Raw genomic sequence first — 24,659 nt, 5'->3', positions numbered from 1 at the left:
TGACCAAGACTCACTTGAGCGTGAGGCGAGGATCTCCATATGGGGCATAGGGAGAAATGTTTAGTACAAACTCCTTGGGCGGATAGGAGCTCCACCTCTGCTGCACTGTGCTGCTGTCATTGTTATTCCAAAAGTCTCTGTCTAGATCACTGCGGCCAAAGAGAGAGACAAGTCAGAGCAACACAACTTTGGACAGACTTGGCAAAAAAAAGTGATCCTCCTCATGGTGATAGGGCTGCACTCAAATTGAGGACGAAGGCGCTTCTCAGCTGCATCAAAGGTGAAACACAGCAGACCCAGTTTTGAGTTTGTTTCACCACCTGAAGCAGACAAGTCCCTGGAGTGGTTTGATTCGAAAATATAAAAGGCGGCGGCGAGCCTGGTAAAAAGAGTTTTCAGAAAACATTTGCACATGGTTGTAAAGACACAGCGAAATAGAAAAATAGGAAAGACTGCAAGAAATTATTCACAATCAATATTCATTTACACATCAGGTGATTACATTCTGTTCACCAACCCGTGAAAGACAGGTAACATGAAGTGTGCCCCCCATCCTTGGCGTGAGAAGTGAGGAAGCACGAACACGAGACACAAGGCAGAGAAATAACATGCAGGCAGTTGTAGTTGAAGGAGGAAAAAACGGGTGAGCAGAATCACTAATGTCATACAAGTCACACAGCAGTGGTCAGAGCTGTAAGCATGGGGACAGAGCAGGAGAGAAAGGTAATGTAACAACGAGTTGGAAGCTGAAATGACCAACAGAGCACATCGATGCTGCTGGAGCCAGTGAGAAAGAAAATGCAAAAAAATTAGGAGACTGGAGAAATCAAGTCGGGGTAAATTTACGAACTGAAGCCAGTTTTAGAGCTTAAATCTATTCGTACCAAAGAAAAAAAAAGTAACGAGTGCACACTGAAAAATAGCAAAACCAGGCTATAAAAGAGAAACAATAATGAGAAGGTTAAAGGAGGCGTTCAATTGAATACAGGAGTAAAGAAAAGAGAAACACATTCTTAATACTGACCTACTGCATTATTTTACCAAGAAGATAAAATGTTTTAATCTGAATTTGAGTCCTGTGGGAAACGTGAGATTAAAACCATCACAAACAGTACATTTTTAAGCATCCCCGTCTTGTTGCTTCTACCTGAAGCATCTTGAGCACTGCAGAGGCGTGGCACTTACAATAAAAAAAATAAATAAACAACCCATAAGATCAGGACAAAAGCTTTAATGCAAATTAAGTCTAGACTGATTACAGCGCTAACCTCTTATTTACTTTGGCTCTCCAAACAGGCTCTTGTAGAAATTGAGCACTTCAGGAGAAAACAATAGGGACTCGTTTTTTGTGTTGTTTGTGCTGGTGTACATATCGAGGGACTCAAAGCCGAACCAAATGGAGCTCATTATCACCAGGCTGTTCTACCCCAACTAGTTAACAGACACTTACTTGATGGCTTTCTTCTCCCCTCGCCCACGTGCAGAGTCTGGAGTGTCTGCTGTTTCCACTCCCGGCTTATTCCTCTTTCCCTTCAGTCAAGCAGAGGAGAAAGAAAAAATGCCAAAGAAACAAAAGTTTAGCTTGGATTTGTCCTTTTGGAGCAGTGTTTTCACTGCGCTAATTTCAAGTGTAAATGCCTCTCCTATTATCTCAGGAACACTGTGCCATCAGTCCTTATGGCACCCTGATTACACTAATCAAAGTCAAATCAAATCTGCTGTGAAGAGCCATTTCTGACTAAGATTGTCACTTGCACCACCCTGGCATTTACATGGCAATTGCCTCTTTGAGGTAATCTGCTGGGTACTGGAGAGAAGCCTCTAGAAAGTCCTGCACAAGCCTGATTTCAAATAGCTGGAGCATGACCTGCAGTAACCATGGAAATAATGGCAATTTAAAGGGCTCAAAAAGTGCGGTCTGCTGTGTGCTTTCTTCTGGAAAGGCTCATTACTGTTAAAGGTGTTTCACATGTGTCACACTGCAGGTAATCTCTATTGACACTTTTTTTTTCTACAAGTGGAACAGGGATGGGATCAGGTCCAAAACTGCCCTTCCCCACAAAATGCCATGAATGTGGCTTGAAAAGGGATGTTCGGATGCACAGCGAGAGCAGCTGAGACTTCAGCAACAAGGGAAAATGGTGGCAGAAACACAGTTTTACATACTTTGACCCTATTGGCTCAGTTTGGCAACAAAGGTGTTTGGTTGATTGAAGGTTAATATTCTTCAAGGAGCTTTAAGGACATTGTTTCCAGGGTCTTAGGTTAACCATCTTAAAACTGTGATCTAAGTATCTGCACTAATACTAACTCCTAATATACTGTATATATATATATATATAAATGCAAATGGACTGTACTTATACTGTATAGCGCCTTTCTATCCATCCAGGACACTCAAAGCGCTTTACACTTACAGACATTCACCCATTTACACACTGATGATTGCAAACTTCAATTGTAGTCACAGCTGCCCTGGGGCACACTGACAGAAGTGAGGCTGCCATACTATATATACGCATATTAATCATGATCAGGGATCGCTGGCATAAGTGGACTAATACCTCCCTGGTGTTTACAATAAAAGTCTTAAAATACTAATAACAGTCTGGAGAAAGTCTTTCCAAAGGGTTAACTTTTCACACCCCCGTTTATTCAAAGTCATTTGTGATACGGCAACACGACGGCTCAGTGGTTAGCACCAACGCCTCACAGCAAGAAGGTCCTGGGTTCAATCCCTGGTTCGGATCTCAGGTCTTTCTGTGTGGAGTTTGCATGTTCTCCTCGTGCTTGCGTGTTTTCTCTGGGTACTCCAGTTTCCCCCACCCCTAAAAACATGTACAACAGGTTGCCTTCAGGCCCAGGCCTCCATTGAAAAAGAGATTTGAGATCTCAACGGGACTTGCCTGGTTAAATAATGATAATTAATACAGAATGATTGACAGACGTCTTGTCCCGCCCTATTGGTTTGCTGCCGTTGGTTTGGGGCTAATTTTGTTCAGCCCAGRATCAGCCTATGGCCACAGGCCTTAGGCTTAGATAATGAAAGTGGACAATAACAGGCCTTAAGCACGAGTTTATGTAGGTGTGGTTTGGTGTGGATTGAACGGGATTGAACAGGTACAATGGTAAGCAAGATTAACGTAAACGAGGGGGATTAATTAATTTTTCATCTGTTATCCTTCATGTATTTGGAGGAAAAATGGGGAGTGAAGAGGTTAGGCGGTGTTGGACCAAAATGTATTTAAATCCAGCAAAAGGAAAAGTAACAAAACCAATGTTTTTCTGTGACCTGGTTTCAGCAAAAGAACTGTCTAAATGCACATATATCTAACAAATGTCTTTTCTGCTTTCTGTGTTTGCTGTTTCAAAAATATTTCTCTGTTAGTCCACCCTACAAATACCACCCCCCAGACTCCAGTGATCCTAACCCAACATGAAAATCAGTGAGTTGTGCTTCTGTCAAGACATTTCACAATGATTTGCAATGATTACAAGCAGATCTTCAGACATTTCATGGTTGGCTTCAAGATAATCTTTTGTCAATTAATGTTAAAAAAAACTGTGTGCATGTATTTTTCCTCACCCAGGAGACATTTCAATATAACAAATCAACTCACTTTTTTAAACAAACCCCTTGGTATTGTCACTACCTACAAATATCTTGGAATTACTTTGGATTCTCATTTGACTTATCGTGATCATGTACAAGTCTTAATCACTAAGTTGAAACAGAAATTATACGTTTATTCAAAAATTAGATCCAATCTGACATCTTCTGTTTCAAATACTGTATCTTCATGCCATTATACTCTCAACCATGTCGTACTGTTTACCTGTTTGGTCTCTTACAACAAATGAAATCTTAGAACCCATAGTTAGGCTCTACAACAGGGTCTACAAAATTCATAAAAAAAACTTCCTGGATGGACTCATCACTGTACAGTTCTTTCATTGTCTGATGCCTTGACTTTTCAGAATTATGTTTTGTATAGTGGTATTAATTTATATTTTCCGATCTTCCAAGGTGCCAATTATGGAACTCTCTGTGCATTGCTGCCCAAATCAAATTCTGGAAGTGRTCATTCAACTAGATCTGTTACAAAAGAACAACTAATATTACCAACTTTTAAAAACTGTTACGGCCAGAGGTCTTTCTTCTATGTTTATACTAAAGCATGGAATGACATTCCTCAAAACATAAAGTCCATTTCAAAACTACAGCTCTTTAAGAAGAATCTTGTCTGCCATCTGCTGGACACTTTTTGTTGTGCTCATATTTAGATGTCCGATTTTGCAAATGCTGCTTTTTGAAATTTGGTATGCTTGTTTGTCTTTGTGTCTATGGTGTATAATGATGTGATTGTGATGCTGTAATTCTGAGTGCTTTATGTGCTGCAGAACAGGAACCTACTGTAAAACAGCAATTATGCTGAGTCAGGCTTGATTTTTAATAATCTTTTCCTGTTAAAGAAATAAATCAAATCAAATCAATTACTTATATTTTCACTTCAGCAGGAAGCACTAAAAATGCAGAAAAAGACAAAAAAGAGAAGCAGCCATGGGTTATTTGTCATGATATTTACTGAGTACAATCTAACATTAGAAGTGACCAGTTAACATGGACCAAACCTGTCTATGGGAATGATGTGGCTGTCATCTGTCTTGATTGTGATTGGCCAAATGAATTGTGCTCTACCAAAGATCTTTTCTGATGAGGGCAACCTTGTTTCTGAAAATTTAGTCGATGGGAAATGTGTCATTTCCCATGTCTCTGATCCAACACTTCCACCCCACCACCTCCAAATAAATCGTCAGATCTAGATGATTCATAGTTTTGCTGAAAAGCAACCAGTTTGCAGGTATGTTAAAATCATCTGTGGACAGTAAACCATTCAGTGTAAGCCTACTGAAACAGTGTCATTGAGAATGCTTATCATAATAACAAAAATACTATCAGGCAAGTTGCAATTGATCTGTCACATCAACTAGTATTGGTGACGTTACATGCTGTCTGGAGACATAGAGAAATAATTCTTATGGGAATATCCAGGAAGAGACCGACAGTGAGAAAAACTGCTCAGTCATGGGAGATAAATGTTCAATATGTCAGAACTTAAATGTGTTTCCATTTGCCGGAAAATCCCAAAACCATCTCAATCGAGTGTAAAAACTTTTTTAACAAAATAGAGGGTTTTTTGAAGAATTTTGCCATTTCCATCAAGCTTTTCTAATGCAGGACTTCAAAATGTGCATAAAAAACAACGGAAACACGGCTAGTATGATGGGTTTTTTGCACTTTCAGACCTTACGGTCTAAGGGAGGGTTGAATTTACAGGACGTTTAGGTAAAGCATCTCTTTGTAACCTAAACTTAAAGAAAAAGGACTTTGGTGAATTATACTATTTTAGTACAGGCTCCTTTTTCATTTAACGTCTGTGAACTTTGAATAAGTCAGCAGGGCTCCGCCTCCATTATTAAGACTATTCATAGTTTCTTTTATTGTGCTTAAGGATTCCATAGCTGCTATTACTGCCTGATTTAATGACTTCAACATGCAGGCAATATTACTGCGTAAACTGAAACAATGAGTGACAGAACAGTCATGATTTCTTACACAATATTTATGTTGTTCAGTCGAAAACTACTAAACTTATACTATGGTAGATACTGCCTCATAAACAAACCATTCCTTCCATGAGAATTTATTGGGTACGAAATAAAACTCATGTAAATTATTAAAACTTCCAGGAAAGAGGGATGGCACAAGAGATGAGAAGAAATGAAATAAATATCAAAATTAAAAATATATACAAGAAAATGGAAGCCAGAGCAGAAAAAAAGCTGGTTGAAGAGTAGCTTATGAAACAATGAGATGGGAGGGATAGGGGGACAGGTGCAAATGAGAACTGAGTGAAACGGTGAGTGACAGACAGTCCCAAGTGGACTGGATTCAAAATAAAAAAAGGAGTCTCCTATTCTGCAGTGAGAAGCTCATTTTTCTTTCTATGCACAAACACAGCTCCAGAAAAACTCTCGTTCCCAGAATAAATCCAGCTCATTCACAAGAACGGATAACAAACACTCTTCAAGGAGAGGTGTGGAGGCTGAAAAAATCTATAATGCATAATATGACAAAGCTCAATGGCTCTAACAAACAGAGCCAGAAGACAATGAATAAAATGAAGTCAATACCTCGGATCTGGACTATAGAAAACCAGTAGGAGACAATCCCCACCTGCACTTTTGTTCCACTACAGAGGGTTTCCGGTGGTCCGGCTGTGAGCCCCTCCCTTCTAATAGCTTCAGTGTAAACAATAAACCAGCTACTAGCCTCCAATTAGACCTTTTAACAGATAAACGCAATGTTTTAATTGGTTTTATCTGAGTCCAAAACAATGAATTAGTGATGCTGTCAAAGCAAATGGTGTAGCCTGAAAAATACTCAAGTCACTCAATAAAACCGGAGTTTGTGCAACTTAAGACACAATGCAATGAAAATAAAAGAGGTAATGTTCTAACATACAACTGATACTAATGTACTAAAACCAATTTAAACCTTTTTAGACTTTTTTAAATCAGTGATGGCAATGATCCTACAAAAATCAAACAGCGTGCAGATTCCATCAGCTTTAAGGCTCAAGATATAAATTGTGTTTTTTACATTTACAGTTTAAAGCTTTTATTATAATCTGACAAGCAATTTTTTTTCTTTCTGCAAGAAAAATGTGATTCAGTGAAACTTTAGGTGAGATTCTTTTGAGGGGGTGGGGGTGAGAGACACAAGATGACAGTAATACATTTTCAGTAGAATTTCTTTCCGAGAAGTTCCCAAAAATATCCAGCTTAGAGTTGACTCACAAAGCCTTTCAGWTGCAGCTTTAATTATGACAAGAGCTGCAGAAAAAGTTGACTGGTGACTGTATGATAAAACCCTGGCTTTAAGAGTGATGTGGTCTTTTTATTCACACAACGACGAAAAGTCACATATTTTTTGACAAATGTTCCCTAAAACCGTGTGTTTATTCCAAATATTCCAATTGTCTGGTTTGATTATAATAAACTGAAAGCAGGTTTGCTGGATGATAGGATAAAGGCAAAATGGAGATTAGTTAGTCCAGCTGTCAGAGCAACAGAAAGATGCAATAAAGAAAGAGCTTTTATATTAAAAACACGACAATAAATGGTCCRGATCTGAGGTGCTGGAGACAGCCAAATAAAGGCTTTCTGCTCTGGCTACCTACCAAAAAAATAAAAATAAAAAAAGTGGTGCACTTCAATTCAGGAGAATAAACTGAAAGTTCTCCTCCAAATTATTCAACGTGTCTTAGTCTTAGTGGCAGGGTAATAAGATGAGAATGAACCCACCCAGAATCAAGACTGAATAAGACTGAAGAAACACGTAAGAGAAGGAGGYGTCACACACTGGTGTCTCATGGCTTAAAGATCAAAGAGCCGACCAGAGCAGTTTCCCAGAAGAAGARCCAGCATACATCAAAGTGGCAGACATTCAAGACAGAGTTGGACTTCACCGGGCCCTGACATGATCCACATCTGGCTAAAACAAAAATGACAGTTCTGAACACCTGACAGCACAAATGAAGCAGTCGTTAATGAATTGGATCCACCCAGAGTTGCCAAAAAGTCCTGATCATGAGGGAACCCCAAAAAGGGGGCGTTTTCATCTAAACATATAATTTCAAMAATATGTAAGCTCCTGTCAGGCGTTTCCAGGGAACTAACAGTAATACCAGAAAAGTCAAGTACCATCTACTCATCTAAGGCTGTAGGACCTGACAGAAATACTTGTGAACTTCCTGAACTGACTGTAACAATGCCTCTGGCTTCATGTCACACATAAATTCTGGCCTGTTGATTGTAAATGACATTCAAAGCCAAACAATCAAGTGATCCTCTGTCCCCATTAATATTCTGTATAGGGCTGAACTCCCTCAGTCAGAATACCACAAAACAGGGCTACATTCAATTCAATTCAACTCAATTCAAAAATACTTTATTGATCCCACRGGGAAATTAGGTAATACTGTATGTAAAGTAGAATATTCAGACACATCTTCTACATAAATGACATTATGCTATATGTCAAAAATAGGCAAGATATCAACTCACTGATCTGCTTCACCAGAAGTCACAACGGAAATGTCGTTTTGTTGGATAATATCCAAAAGCATCCTACWAAGGCTGTTAGAAGACAACATTGCACAAGTTCAAATATCTTGGGATAAAGAAGTCAAATGACAACCACAAAGAAAAAAATTGATCTTAACTAAATACTGACAAATCATAAGGCAAATAGCCAGATTATTAGGAACAACAATCAAGACAAGAATACATACACTATGTCCTGAYTGGCATCAGACACCCCACAGGTGATACAGCCTGGCTAAAAGAGAAAAAAGAAGTGACTATTATCAAAACAAAGAAGCTCTTCACAATGTATGGAGTTTTTCGCTCCATGTTCAGCTCCTTGAGACTGTAGTAGAAGAAGTGATGCCCACGACTAGCAAGCAGGACCCCTGGATATAACAAGATTCTTGAGTACATCATTAAGAAAATGTCCAATGATGAACTGCTAAGTGAGTTTTTCCAGATARCAGAAACTCAAAGTGGAAGGTGGAAACATCACAGAAAGATATCACCTGCATGGCATGGACCAATTGTGGAAGCAGCTGATAGCTGATATGATAAAAAAACATAAACAATCAAACCAGTGGATAAAGATAACTAGACTAAAGACTAGTACAAAGCACTAAATATGGCAGCACAAGAACAACGAAAGCTGGGGTCCACACAGACAGTACCTAGGATGTACAGAGTGAAAATGTGCCTCTAAGACAGTCCAGAATATACAGTAATGGCAGAACGTACATATAATGCAGGGACAGGAGTCACAGAACACCATTACCAAGTGGCTGGACAGGTGTATAGGAGGAATCTGTGAAGAGCAAAAGAGGCAGCAATGATAGATCCTAAGAGACAGCAAAATAAATAAATGAATAAACACAAAGATGAAAATGGCAAGGACTGAAAGTAGAAACTAAGTTTTGGAAAGTTAAGACCACAGTGGTGGCTGTGGTCATCCAAACACTCAGGGCTGTAACCCCACCGCCCAAACTTTAGTGTTTTTAGAGAGAGACTGTTGCACATCCCAGGAAAACCATCTGAGTTTTCTGCCCAGAAGAGAATGATTTCTACAGGGTTGATGTATGATTTAAAAGGAGAAAGAAGGCTCTAGCTCAGGCAAAATTTTAAGAAGCCCAGACTTTTTTTTTTTTACTTTTCTGCAGCCGACCTCCAGATGAACATAAAAAAGATGTGGTGCTGGACTGCCTAGGGTGATGCTGAGAGTTTTCTTTAAGTGTTCCAACATGAGAGGAGGCAGAGTTAAAAGCGCCGCTCTCTCTCCCCGTCTCAGTAGGCAGAGCGCTGCCTTCCAACATCCAGCTGTGTTTGTTTGCCGTGAATTAGCAGGCAGCAAGAGTCTACATGCCCGTTCAATATTACCAGCATCACACCATAATTAGAGAGGAGTGCACAATTAAAATGGTTATCTGCTGCTAAATCACCAAGTGATCATTTGTATCTATCACCTGTCAAAACACTGTTTTAAATATATACTGTACCTGCATTATTTAGCATTCTGTAGTACTAAAGCATGGATGCCACCCAAAAACCTGTTAATTAAATATGCAACAATTTGTCTTTTAGCATTATGAAAACATGAATCGCCTACTTTATCTAATAGATCAAATTAATAACATTCCATTAAGTTTTTCTTAAAGTGAGGTACTTTTCAGTGGGAACACCTAGAGATTTAATCTTAATCCCTTTCACGAACATGTCACGGTTCGAACAGAACACGGAGCAGGTGGAAGGGTTTCTGAACGCCGAGCAGCCGCTGCTGCTCCAACAGATGTTAGTTACACAACTTCTGATATCTGAAAATCTCCCCCACCATCTAAAACACAACACCCCGCTGGCAGCCATCAGTCTCACTACACAGGAGCTCAATAATCTTATTATAAGAGCTCCGTCTATCATTATTAGTAGTACTAGTATTTGTGCTTTGTTGTTGTTGTCATCATCTGATACAAAATAGCTTGGGTCACTGCAATCATAAATGCAGAGTAAAGCAAACAGGAACACTCTTGAGAGAAGTAAAAATGGAAAAGTTTTCCAGGGGAAACCGACAATTTTTGATGCTGGTGAATTTATATGCAGCAATAAAAGCCAGCCAGATGGCACAAACAGGCGCATGTATAATGCAATACTTGAAGGGAGGTCTAAAGCGAAGGACGACTGCTCATAAGAGGACTATTAAAAATCAAACCTTATTGCACCGGTTGCCAGAGCTAAAATACCAAAAGCAAAACACTCGCCCAAAACGTCTTGTCTATTAACCTATGAATCATAACCGCAACTGGCATGGGCCCGCTCGCAACTGACACGTGAGGCTTCAGGCGAGCGTTTGTTCTTATAAAAGCTGACACCGTCAAAGGGTGCACGCTGAAATATCAAAAATGAGCGCTTTAGACACGGACTGGCCTGTGGTGGCTCTAAGTAAAATGAGAATTACACGCTGAGCATTTATTACCTACTGAGAACATGTTGTGCAGAGAAACTCAACCTTAACTTTAGTCGCCTTGTTCTAAAACAGAACCTTCTTTATGCAAATTATACTTTATGCATGCATGTACTCGTGGAGAATAACTCATTTAAAGAAGGGAGGTAGATAGAACAGATTCATGGGTCTTACAGAAAGCACACATTTTGATGACATATTGGGAAAACAATGCTTAACTAGATTAATGTTTGTGCTGCGTCCCAGTGGTGCATCGATAACAAGTTTCTCATCATAGAAATGAGCGCTATTCATCTCAGTCACACTTAATTATTTTGTACATTAGGCAGCTGCGTTTAATCTGGTTTCACACCAGTGGGCAGCTGATATTTTTCCCGCAAACTAAGTAGTCCGGAGACTACAAAGTGTTTAATTGACATCTTAATTCCTCCTACCTCCTCCATAACACAAACACAAACCCCGGATGAGATTCGACAATCTAAATAAAAATGCATCTATAAACAGCATCTCCTGTGAGACTATCTCCTCGCATGGTTTTCGATGGACCTCGCAATGTTGCAAGGGGTAAAAGATGGTTACTTTACTCCAACCCGGTGGTGTGACTGTTTTTACAGCGCTGTCACAAGGATAAAAATAAGATTCACTTACAGCGGAGCTCAGAAGAACACCTCAGAGACTTCCCGAGATGTTGGCAGCAGAACTGCCTCCGTCCACAGTAGGAGACTGGGAGTCATTCACTGCTCCATTTCTTTTAAAGTGGAATATCAAATAAAATACAAACAACAAAATGCCTGCATTGTTCCATCTCAGCATGGATCATTTCCTACCTATATGTTGTAATGACAACAGCGGGCAATCGAGGCACGGTCACCTCACTGGTAATTCCAGCACTGCAAATGGTTTTATGTAGTGGGGCATGTTCTGTACTTCTCAGTTCTGTCACTTAAGGTATACGGCTAAAAAAAGAAGAGTATGGGAACATTAGCGTAAACTAGGTCATCTCAGTTAACTTGGGCCCAGTTTGCACAGGTAACAGATCACTTAAAAAATGACCAGACTATCCCTTTAAAGTGAAACACATTTCAAAAAGTCAGTCAGGTGGAGAGGGGTTTTCAGCCTTAAGTGGTCGTCCCCCTTTAATAAATTGCATTTCATACCACATAATTACAATGCCATGCCCTCTTTTCAGAGGTCAGTCTGCTCAGGCTCTGATGTGTTAGCTCTAAATGTCAGCACATTTTTACTAACATTGGTTGAACTAGATTTTACCTATTCGGCTATTTCAACAATGTCATGCCTTGAGTCTGTTTTGTGTTTGGAAGTGGTAAAGTCAGAGTAAATGTTAAATAATCTGTCTGAAACCAAAGATCAAACAAATGGTTTTAGGGAGACACTACATTTGAATTAGTTACCAGTAAAAATAAGGATAAGTGCTGATTTTGTAACATGTTTTCTCTGTTATATTCATGAGGAAAGTTTGTCTTTTTTTCACAAACTAGAAATTCAGAACTTTGTTTTTTTTTTTTCTGGTGACTCTTGATAAATGAAACTAGTTTCTTACAAGAACCTCCTGTGAAAGAGACTTTCAGGCAGATATTTTTAGTTAAAGAAATTAAACAATAAATTTTGTATTTATTTTTCTATTGGTGACCATCTCTGGGTTTATCTCATCAACTTTGTGCAGAAATCAGGATTACTCTGCTCAAGTATGAACACTTGTAAACAGCAATAAAACACATAAAACTGAGACAAAAGGTAATCTCACATTTATTACCAACATATCACAATTTACTAATTCATCTCTTATATAAAACATTATTAAGTAAAGTAAGCATTTGTGATTTTGATACATGAAGTTATTTTCCTTTCTAGGCCAAGATTTTAGTAATTACGAAGACAGGACTTTGTAATTGGAGCCTTTTTACTTCACATTACTTTTATGATGCTAATATCTCATGTTTTTATCCTACAACAGTTAATTAAACAGTAAATAATGTATTCAATTAAATCTGCTTTGTGAATTTAAAGTATATCTTATTCCCTTGTTCACATGATTTGGTCATGTGAACAGGGGGATTGTGAAGAAATTTAGTTTTAGGTAGGTTAGTACTGATTTTAGAAGCACAACACTATATTCTTAGTTCTCCTTTTGAAATATTGACAGTGTTAATCTATTGTTGTGTCTTGATTAAAACAGGTCTAGCTACATGTCCGAAACATTTGTCAACACATAAATAACCGCTTGAATACATTAGGTGAGAATTTTGTCTGAATGCCTGTGACTCAGCCGTAGGCCAGTAGAGGGCGAGCGAAGGCGTTGAAGAAGCTGTATATAAACTTAAGTTTCCGGTTTTATGGCCAGTATGGGTTTCCTGTCTGCTTGAGCAGCAATAAACCTCCACTCTGATTCCAGATTCTGGTGTTGTATGGTTTTAATTCTTTCCACAATTCATTTATTTAACATCTGTGTGTTTATCGTCTCGAATTCAGTTTATTGAACACAAGATTTCTTACGCCCTCATGATATTTGTCTGACCCAGTCAGTCTAGATACAGCAAAGAATGATGGCCCTTTGATGGCTCAGGTGGTTCATGTATGAACCAGCACCACAAAAACCAAACCGCAACTGGGCCAGTTGTGGCATTGACAGATTTGGGCCACATAAATCAAACAAACACTGGGCCAGTTGTGGCATTGACAGATTTGGGCCACATAAACCAAACCACAATCAGGCCAGTTGTGGCATTGACAGATTTGGGCCACATAAATCAAACAAACACTGGGCCAGTTGTGGCATTGACAGATTTGGGCCACATAAACCAAACAACAAAAACCAAACAACAACTGGGCCATTTGTGGCATGTCATCTTAAAACAGTACCATCATTGGCAGATCTGATCCACTTTGACAAACCACTTGCCATACCCGCAGTCAGCCAGCAGTGCCAGCTTGACACCAGATCTGGCCCACACCTGTCTGTCACACCTGTTTGCATGAACTCTTTTTGGTACATGTTTTGCTTTTTTGTTGTGGTCTAGATTTTTACTGACACTTTCTAATTGTTAAAGAATATTTGCACTGGTATGTACAAGTACACAGAAGTATCTTGTCACGGAGGGTACTTATGTGACAGAAAATTGTGGTGAACAATGTAAATATGAAGGGTGTGTGTGTGTGTGTGTGTGTGTGTGTGTGTGTGTGTGTGTGTGTGTGTGTGTGTGTGTGTGTGTGTGTGNGTGTGTGTGTGTGTGTGTGTGTGTGTGTGTGTGTGTGTGTAAACTCACCAGCTTCCGTTGACACCAACCACAGACGCCACAAAGAGCCACCAGCCAAACTGCACACACTGTCACTGCGAGGGAGACCAGGAACACACTGAGGGACACTGAGCCTGTGCACACAAACACAAAAGGATTAGAAAATAATAAAAAAAAACAGACATTTACTTCATTCTGTGTAAAATACAAGAGTTAGGATATTGTATGCTGCTGTAAATGTTTTCAAATGTGTGTGTGTGTGTGGTGGGAGGGATATAAAGTTGGACCATTTCTCTCCACATTTAATTGAATCGCAGATTTGGGCTGCCGTTTTCTACATCCTCCACAAGAAAGCCGAGGGGGAATCTCATTGCTGCTCCAGTTCATGCCGAAGCATTTCAATACCTTTTTCATTCAGGACCTCGGCCAGGCATCACTCAAGATGCACACACGTCACTGTCACCATGTCGCAGCTTGTTAACTGACAGGCCGAAAGTGAAAATGGGGAGGTGAGGGAGGAAGGGAGGGGAGGGTTGGCCGAGCCTTTGTTGGAAATACAACAGGAGCTCATGATTAATGGGTATCAGTAGATGCCCGTTGAGAGTGGTGGCTCATAAAAAAACATAAACCATTGCTTCTCTTTTGTGTGTTTCCATGTGTGCGTCCAAGAGAGAGGGACTCACACATCAATGCACGGGTCTGGATTGCACATTTCCATGTTTAACTTTGCTCTGAAAGACAGGGAAATGCAGCCGTACTGAGGTTTAGCACTTGCACAGTGAGGGGAAAAATGCAAATGTATTCAAATTTCTGATTTTCTTCTCAGGATTCCTAATTTTAAAAAAAATGCATGTAGGAAATGTTTTAAGGTCATTAACAGACAAAAACTGCCTTCCTGCAATACATCTTTAACCAAACTTCTGGATTTTTTACTACCATTTTCCAAAGGGATGAAATTAGGCACAATAGTAGCAATGAAGTTTTTTTTTTAAACAAACAAGAACTCTTTTAGAGTCAGCGTGAAGCTACGTCAGAACTACAGTGGGATCTGGACCTTGAGCAAAAAATTCATTAAAGCAAAACTATTCTTTCTTACAGGATTTGCATCTAATTTTCTTGAAATTTTTATGCCTCGCTCATAATTTAGATCTACTCAGGATGATTACAGTCACTTTGTGTGTAGATGTGTGCATGGTTGTAAAGTCTGAAATATGTCGCTGGCCCTTTAAGACCAGATGGTGATTACACATCACTCGGTGCCCTGTGCTGTTCTACTGTAAACAAGTTTCTGCTTTCAAGTCCAAACATGTTTATGTAATTTTGACCTTTAAGGTGTTGACGGCCTTTTTGCTCACATTTTAAAGCCTGTACTGTAAACACCAATCAGCCATAACATTATGGCTACATGCCTAATGATGAGTATGTCCCTCGTTTTTCTAAAAAATAAAATAAAATAAAATAAAATTATTTGTTTTGTTTATATTTTTAATCTAATTAATCTGGGCATAATCACAAATCCCTGTTCCAGCCCACACGATACACCAACACTCTAACACTCATCCAAGGTATCGCAACGAATAATGGCCCATTGGTGGCCCAGATGTGATTGGCCAGAGGTGGTCCAAGCATTAACAGAGACCACATGAACAAAACTACAATTGGGTCAATTAAAGCATCCGTCTTAAAAAACAGTGCCATCATTGCCAGACCTGGCCCACATCCAGTGGACAAACCACTTGCCATGCCAGCAGTCAGCCAGAAACCAGCTCAACACCAGATCTGGCCCACACCGGTCTGATATGTGGGTCTGATCAGATTTGTACCTGAGGAGTTTGGAGCTCTGGTGAAACACCTCAGATGTTTTGTCTAAGGGACAGGGACGTTTTATTTTATGCCAGTGATAGAGCAGCAATATAAAGGAGTGTTGTTTTAGAAGGATCAGGAGGGCCAACAAGAGGGAGTCCTAATGGGTAATGGCTCTGGCTCTCCATCCTCTAATAATCAGTTTGTTAGCAAAATATCTCATGAATCACTGGGGAAATGTCAATGAAGCACTCAGAAAGTGATCACCGAACATGCAACTGATCATTAAATTAATAAATTTTTGAGCCAACCCTTTAAAACATCTGCAACAGCAAATCAGCCTTAACAAAAACATGCTATGTCTCAATTTGTTTTTACAAATACTGAGCTAAAAGTTTGTGTGACTGTACCTGGGAGTCATCTTCACCAAATATCCAAACATTAGCATGCAAGGCAGTGAGCAATGTGCTTTTTTTCAAGGAATGTTGGTTTCAGTTATGAGTATGAATTTATGAGAAGAGAGAACAAGCTCCAATGAGTTGGGTGACTGTGCTTTTCTTAATTAATAATATAAACTGTAAAGTAAAAGAAAGTTGGCCTAAATCAGACAGTGATTCACTAACTCCTACACCGCAGTATTTTTCAAATAGAATATATATGAAAACAGCAGAATAAAACTCCTGAAGCTCTATTTGGTCACCCCTTTGAAGACCCCTCCACACACCCTAGAGTATGACTGAACTTTAAAATTAACGTTTTTACAGCGAATTGTGAAAAACCAATGCAGTGTAACACATTTAACTCTCAGTCATCTCAATGTTATGGCTCAGTGTTTCCATATTTCTTTGCATTTCTGCTTTTCTTTTCAGATAAGCTTAAAATACACAACACTCTAAATTTGAACCCTTTTATAAAACTGACTAGCCAGCATCCAAAAAGTTACATAACCATTTCACATATCTGGAAAACAAAACTGTATTATATCATTTCTGCATATAAGACCAAAAATGTGGATTTGTGAAGACCCTTCATAGTTTGTTTGTTTTTTTTTTTGTCCTTTTTTGTCTGATCAGGTTTTTTTTAATGTCCCAACCCTAACAAAGTAGTATTGAAAATCCAGCTGAAAGGACTTATCACAAAGAGAAGCAGCAAAAAGAACAAAAGAAAAAAGTTTTTAATATAAAAAAGCTTTGGTTTTTACAACCAAACTCATTTTCCTTCACTCGAGCAAGCTTTTATGCTTTAATCCTGCTCGAGTAATTGCAGCTTCCTGAAAATACAAAATCAGCACACTTTTTCAGGGAAACTTGGTGGAAAATGTCACAGGATACCCTAAAAAGGTACAACTAGTGGATTGAAGATCTTTATGTGGCCATTAGGAAATTTATCTTTGCACTTTGTGGAAACATACTTTTCATATATATCTAAAAAGCTCATTAAACATTACACACCAACTGAGTTTATCTCATGGAAACAGCAGACGACCCGATCTGAAGGAGAATTGATCCAACTCTACTGATGTCGGTCTGATTGTAAAGATACAATCAGCATAACAGTCATACACATGCCCCTCCCTTTCCCATTATTTAACTGTCTCTATCTTTAGTCAGGCAGACTGCAAATGGAGACCGCTTAGACAACTTGAGTATTACACGGTCAGTGAAGCTCAGTTGTGTCCTGAATGATGAATACAACTATTTATAGCTGTTCAGAAATAGCTTCTATACTCTGCTTGTATGTTCCAGAAGCAGGTCAATAAAGCCAAGTCCATTAGAAAGCATGACATTTGCAAGAGTGGCAATGAATCTTAAACAAGAAGAACTAGATTGCTCCCCAGATAGGGGCTTATGGAAGCAGGAGCGCTGAGAGGCCCGGTGATGGATGTTTGGATACGTTGGGATCCACGAAAGCCAGAAGCTGATGTCGGATTCTACGTCCCGCGTTGTCCCTGAAGGTCGTAGGGTGGAAGGGATGGCAGGTGGGCAGGGAGTTTACATGCTTTATGAGCTGTATCAGTCATAAAGACCCATGGGAGCAGAAAGCTTCCAATCAAAGTGCTGTATTCAAAAAAGGGCCAACAGTGACAGCTGAACTCTGCTTGCCTTTGCATGGAACACACAGTACATTCCTTTTTTCTCTCTCTCTCCACATAGCACTGCAGCATGCAAGCTGTGCAAAAGAATGAAAGGAAGGAAATACACGGCGTCGAGGTATTAAGGAAATATGCAAATCTTCTGAGGCAGCATACAAGAAGTGGCATCATTAGAGCAAGACAAGCCTGCAAAACGCACAAACCGTTACAGCATGCTCAGGAAAATTCAATTTATCACGCAACTTTTAGCTTAAAATACTTCAGCAGGTGGAGACATTGGTGAGGTGAAAGGTTAAAATGGCTGTTTGCATGCATCTAATCCCAAAAAAACAAAAGTCGGGGGACGAAAAAGATCTGCATCCTTTCGATTCGAGAGTGATGAATCACAGCTTAAATGGCAGCACTTGGTAAAACTGACGAGCGAGGCAAACAAGCCCATTGAAGCCTTTGATCAAAAGCCTTTAGAAGTCAGAGCACTCTTTAACTTGAAAGTTGCCTGTTTGTTTTAGGTTCCAGTGGCCATCTCTTTTATATGCACATAAAAGGGAAATTAAATGACACTGTGTACCAGGGTGAGTGCCACCTATGATGTTGTAAATGAGCTTGTAATAATCTCGTTTCGATGAAGAGGATGAGGAGGAAATCACGCAAGAGGTTGAATGTGGACATTTAAAAAGCAAAGAGGAAGACTATTGTTCCACTTGAAGCATGCAGCAGTATCTGTATTCTTGTGATGACATACATGAACTGTAGGTCCACATGCGCTGAAGGTAGGTCACATGGAAAGAGGGGACCGGTCTTCAGGAGGTAGAAGGGTTTGTTAATTGTACAGGCAGAACTGGAGCAGTGTCCAGTCATCAAAACTGCCACGCCATATATCTCTACGCTGTAACCGAGGTGAAGAGAGCAGTGCCTCAGGAGCTCTGGGAACAAAGCTCATAGTCTGATCGCCACTTCAAAAGGTTCTGGGACTGGAGCCTGGCTTCTGGGCTTCTTAAAGCAACCGATCTGCTCCTCAAACGTCACTCTGATGTTTCCACAGCCTTTCGAACTCTGAAGCAGAAACTGAGTGTATCAGCAGAACGTGGTTCACCTGCTGAGTTTCGCAAATATCTTCTGTCTACCCGCTGGTTCACTTCTACAGTTCACATTATTGCTTTTCTCCCCCTCCCCCGTTTCAGGACAATAACAGCAATGAAGTCAAAACTATTTCTTCTTGGCTGAGCTGACTAAAACTATTTTGTAAGAAGAGATGAAACTTCAACGAAGAACTGAGTCACTGTTATGGAACCAAGAAAATGACTGCTGTTGAATGCTCAAAAAACAACTTGCAGTTCTGGAGTGTTTTATGAAAGCGTTGCTGTAAAGCAGCCAGTTCAGTTATGCTCAATGGGCATTCACTTCTGACAGACTGCCATTCCTAGGCAGATTGACCATTCAATACTTCAAGCAGCCAACAATGTGCTGTACGTATATCACTTGTTGGTGGTTCTTGGTGTTTGACGAAGAAAAACATGGCATCTTTTACAGAAATTATAATTTTTTTCTAAACTATCATGTATTATTCATACCCTTCCGTTAAAGGCACAGTGTGTAGGATTTTGTCAATTCTTTTAGCCGAAATTGAAATAATCACTAATGAAAATAATAAAAAACATGTCTAATCATTGCAGACAAAGACCTTGTTTTATTATTTTTACCTTATAAAAAGCTGTTTATATCTCCATGGTCGCGAGTTGCCACACAGGCAGCCGCCATCTTGTCTACGAAGGCTCATGAAGGACAAACTGCGGTGGCGGCGTCAAAAACGGTTTTAGTTGYAATACTATAAATGTAATATTTGTTGTCTGTCATTGTAGCTGGGATAATTTTACTTATTAAAGCTCATAATTTTACCACTTGAAACATCACTAGCCCTGAAGCTGCTGGTAGACATCGCGGTTGGAATTATCAAAGGTTTTTGACACCTGAGAGACACCGTAGCAACTCCTTTGCATTTTGAAGCTGGGGGTGGGGGTGGGGGGAGGACCAGGGAGGATGATTCAACCACTCAACCACTAGATGTCACTGAAAACAACAAATCCTACACACTGTGCCTTTAAGTTATACAAGTTTTTTAGGAAGTTTTGAAAGTTTTGATTAAAGTTGTATCAAAATGTTTCTTTATTGGATTAATCTGTATGTAGGGTGATGGTAGGAAAAAAAATGTTTTCACAGCACAGCTTCCTTTGGTCAAAGTCCTGCACATAAGACAATAGCAAGTAAAATGATACACAAGAGACCATAAAACAAACTAAAGATAAAAACAATTAAAAATATAAGTCATAAAACAAAACCATGAAGCCATCTCTCATGCCATATTAAAAGCTTGTCAACACAAAGCTTGTAGTAAAGCAACAGCTGAATTTACTGACTGATGAGTGAGTAGAGACACCTGGGCTGATTACAAACTGGCAACAGGTGAGAGTGGATGGGGCCAGGTGACTGACTAGAGCAGAAAACAAATGAGAAATTAATACTGGCACTGAGGGAAGAGTTTATATTACTTTTTGTTTCCAAAATGGAAAAAAAGTAATATAAACACAAGAATCACAAAACATTGAACCTAATCCAAAAACACAAAAGATAACTAAAACACAGATCCTGTCAGAATGAATAAATTATTTCTAAATAAAAATAAAACACTTTTAGATATTCTGTTTTGTTTTCTGCTTTTTCTCAGTTCAGCAGTGTGCAATGTATCAATGAAGTGCAGTAATACAATACTGGCGCAGTTAAACGAGTCGATAGTAGCCTATGCACACAGGGAGTGTAGTGATGACCCAACAGAAAGAAAAATGTGTGTGATAAATGACACTTTATGTTGCTGCAATTTTAAACAATAATGTTGCAATTTGCAAATATTGCTCATGCCTGGTTAGAACACTCACCTGGTGCGCAGAAATATATGCAGCCATATGATACACGCAGGGAGCCACATTTTCCAAATCCTCCACAACATATTACTGCTGCTTATCAGTTGATGAGTGTTATTTACGGGCATTACCTTCTTAATTATTGGCAGTTGGCTCTCAATTTTTAGATGTCAGTGCCTGCAGCCAAAGCTCCCTATTAGCATGCAAGGATGGAACATGCCTGCAGACAGTTCTGACGGCTCTCTGCAATAAACTGTCGAATTTGAATACATCGACGGCAAGGAACAAAGATTTGTTTTGGGGTAAAAGGAGAAAAAAGAAACAGGCCATGGAAGTGTGATTCCACGGCAGACACTAGAGATCTCCGTGTGCAGCAAATCACAGGGATTGTGTAGCGGATCAGTAAAATCTTGACAGGTGGAGAACACCCGTGGTGGGAGCGAGAGTCTCGTGCATCCTTGGTTGGCCACGGGGAGCTTTTGCTGGTTCTCTGGCCCCATTACGCTCCCCGAGGCTCAGCTGCAGGCACTGCTGGGCTCTAACCGAAGCTGTTTCACAGTCAAAGTAAGAGGACCGCCGCCCACGGACGTCTCCGACAAGGGACGAGATCCATCTCTCCCCGGTAACAAGCTGAGCATAGAGTTTGACTTCACGTGACGCTTGTGTGCCGTCACCTATAAAGTCGCCATCTGTTGTGTGTCAGATTTTAAAGACGCCAGGCACAGACTGTTGGTCGTAAAATCCAAACGGGAGTTTTAACAAGCCACAGTTGATTCGAGACATTATGTTTCAGTAAACAAAACACATAGGAAACAGAGTGAGACTGGGTATGAATGCAGCATAAAAAACTAACAAATATATCAAGGACTAGTATTCTTTGATAGAACACACACTGAGTTTTACACTATATCTTATGCTGAGAAAAGATGGAGCGAAATTATCTTGAAAATAACATTAAGCTCAAGCTCGTGATGTTGCGACATCTTGCGTAATCTGTTAGCACTGATGTGTTATGAGTTGTGACAGACTTGCCAGCTAATACCACACCAGATTTTAGCTCGATATCTGTACAACAGACTGAGTCATAGCTGTTTTTATGGTTCCTGAAGTTGACTAGCTCTGGTGGCCATCTTGAATCAGGCTGACTCCAAAAGTCGTTCAACTGTATTAGTCACCCCAACACTCCCTCAGAGTTTTATTAAATTCCTTTCAGGGATTCATGAGACTTTTTTTTCCCCTAACAGTACAGGCAAACTAACACACACAGATATATGCAAAATTATTCCCACTCTGCCTTCAATAATAAAAGCACAAAATGAAAATGCTGGAAGCCATGATGAGAAAAAAATATATTGTTTACATGAACAGCTGATCAGATAGGAAACCACACTTGGAAATAATAAGTAATATAATACACTGAGCTGGTGGAGGATTGGCACAGAGGGGGGTGGTGTACTCGATGTAAGTAGTGAGGAGTAGGGACTATGCAGGCCCTACAGCCCTCTGGGCATCACAGAAGCACATAAAGAAAATCCATCAACAGAGCCTCAGAAGTTGCCCCACGATGGTTGTGGATCATGAGGGACAGGCAGTGGGTTAATGCTTCTTGAACACAGGCTGGGAATTGATCATTCTCGGTTAGGTCAACTGGGAGATGATGTTGAAACCCCCCCTGTTGCTACTATCACTGATGATGTGTCCAAGTGCATCACTAGATGGGTGCAACTACTATTTGAGAGAGGAAGAGGCAAAATTATAGGTGAAAAAAGCAGATAAAAACACAAAACAATCAATGTGTTGTCAAATAACTAAAACTCTAAATCACAAGTCATTACACTAAACAGTTGCATGTTAGGGCTTTTATTTTGACAGGGTGTTTCTGCTGGCAAAAATGGGCAGCTTTGTGTCAAAAAAGCTAAAACTTTAATTTTGTTGTGAAATTTCTGGTATAATAATGGCAACGTTTTTTTTGGAGAAATGTTGTCGGTTCTCGAGGTGTGAAGGAAGACAGAGGTTCTTGATGAAAATGAGGAAGATGAGCAAATTAACAGAGAACTGGAGGAAAAGAGATAAAACACAGTTTAAATATGCTAATATTTAAGCGCAATGGAAATAGAAACTAAGATAGATGCAACATGTTAGGTGGTAAAACACAATTCAAGTTTGCACATGATAAAAAAAATAGAAGTCCTAGCACAAGATAAAATTACTCTCAAATACTGACATAAAACACATTTGTTAGGCACAGAAAATAGATAAGATCGATGCAAGTTCATCATCAACAAGATGGCAGCATAACTGTTATTCAAAACTCCTGTATGTTTTCATATTGCAATATTTATCACAGAATTAGAAAAAAAATCACACTGTCAGGTTGTTGTTGTTTTTTTTTTTTTAATTGTGCAGCCCTATTCAAAACCATAAATAAGAATGAGCAAATTGACCATAAGTCCTATTATTATTCTCTTACAGCCTGACTTTCACTTAAAAATGATGAATCATTGGTTCTTAAGAACTCAAGCCAGTACAAGTATTTCTAACAAGATTCATTCAGTCATAACCTTCACAGGAGGCAACAGGATCTACAATATGTTTAATTCTGATCATCTGATACAGCTCACATTTTGGTAGCATCTATCTCTCCTTGCGTCTCAGAGAAGACTTTAAAGTGTAAAGTATACCACACGATCTATCAGCATCTCTGGGATCGTTTTCTTCCTCAGCTCCGGCTCAGAAAGACTGAATTAACTCTCCGTATTGAAATAAATGACTTTAATGGGCAAGATACATAAAGCCATCATGTTTCCAAAAACACATTCTTGCTCTTGACTTTTAATAAGCTGGCTTGTATTTTTGAGTGCCTTTTCCTTACGTGAACTCTCCACATTATTAATGAATTCCAGTACAGATATTTATATCACACAGAATCACTCCTAACCCTGTTTTACCAGAGGTTAATTTATCCACCTGCTTGGATGCTATCTTAGAGTTTGTCCCTGTAGTTTATCAGTTAATTATCTGTCAGGATAAATCATGGATTGAACTTCTCATCAATTGTTCCTCTTGACTTTACGCTCTTCGGGTCACAAGAAAACACTTGCCTGTGTTTTCTAAGTACTTCACCCACACCACATCTCCTGTGTGTCACACTGGGACAAATGACCATTATATATTACGGTAATGGATCGAGCCGAATGAGCTCCTCGTGTCCCACAAGCTTTAGGGTGTTCTAGGCTGCTCCACACGGCAACAAACAAGCCATTATTCACCAGTCCCACTGGTGGCCCAGGCTTTATTGATTAAAGTCCACGTTGTGCCTGTTGATGCTGAGGAGGTGGACTAGTGTCCATCCCGGTAATGAGCCTGTGAGCTGTAAAGTAACTCAACTGTGGCCACATTTATTCCTGATACAGAGCCATTAAATTGCCTTTATATATCCTACTTTATTTGTTCTAAGGAGGTCAGGGCTCACAACGCCTCTATCCAACTGACTCCAACAGATTATCACTCTTAACCCAAAAAAAGTGTTGTTATATTTGCCTTGCCTTTCATTTTTTGATCATATAAGATTAAACCTAAAGCTGAACGATCCAAGACATCAACTCAGAATTTGTTTGTTGTTGTTGTTGTTTGTGAGTCAGGGTTTGTTCATATCTTTTGAAGTGGAGTTCAACAATAAATCTGTGAACAATTAGTATTTTGGAACCAGCCCTCACTATGAGAATAATCTTGTAAAATGTGGGCTACAGTGAGCTGGTTGTAGACACTGCTGCATCTTTATTTTCCTTCTCAGAAATTGATTATGTACAGGTGTGGCAAATACTTGTCCTATATCGAGGTTAAACTGGATCATTAAAAAAGCTATCTGCATCAGGTACATTACCTGCTTACTACCTTTCTACACTTCAAAAGATTTGTTCTTTATTGTAATTTTTTTTACAAAGAATTATTTTTACCAACCAATAATCTTACATTTACCATATTTATTTGTG

The 24,659-nt window shown here is 39.4% G+C and overlaps 1 protein-coding gene across 2 annotated transcripts in view; it reads right to left on the bottom strand.

Moving 5' to 3' along the window:
- syt7a (synaptotagmin VIIa) overlaps positions 1 to 24,659 on the bottom strand; it is a 110,302-nt gene that overhangs the window by 43,723 nt on the left and 41,920 nt on the right. Inside the window, exons 2-4 of one of the 2 annotated variants that reach the window (XM_014013648.1) lie at positions 13,888 to 13,991; positions 1,451 to 1,530; positions 15 to 149 (exon numbers count right to left, since the gene is read on the bottom strand). In XM_014013648.1, coding sequence (XP_013869102.1) covers positions 15 to 149; positions 1,451 to 1,530; positions 13,888 to 13,991 — 319 coding nt within the window. The remainder of the gene's footprint in view (positions 1 to 14; positions 150 to 1,450; positions 1,531 to 13,887; positions 13,992 to 24,659) is intronic. The other variant, XM_014013647.1, reaches the window with a different exon arrangement.

Source organism: Austrofundulus limnaeus, unplaced genomic scaffold, assembly GCF_001266775.1.
Source record: "Austrofundulus limnaeus strain Quisiro unplaced genomic scaffold, Austrofundulus_limnaeus-1.0 Scaffold104, whole genome shotgun sequence".
In the NCBI taxonomy this organism is placed as follows: Eukaryota; Metazoa; Chordata; class Actinopteri; order Cyprinodontiformes; family Rivulidae; genus Austrofundulus; species Austrofundulus limnaeus.
Note: the sequence above shows the minus strand (reverse complement) of the source record. Positions and strands in the feature narration are given on the sequence as shown.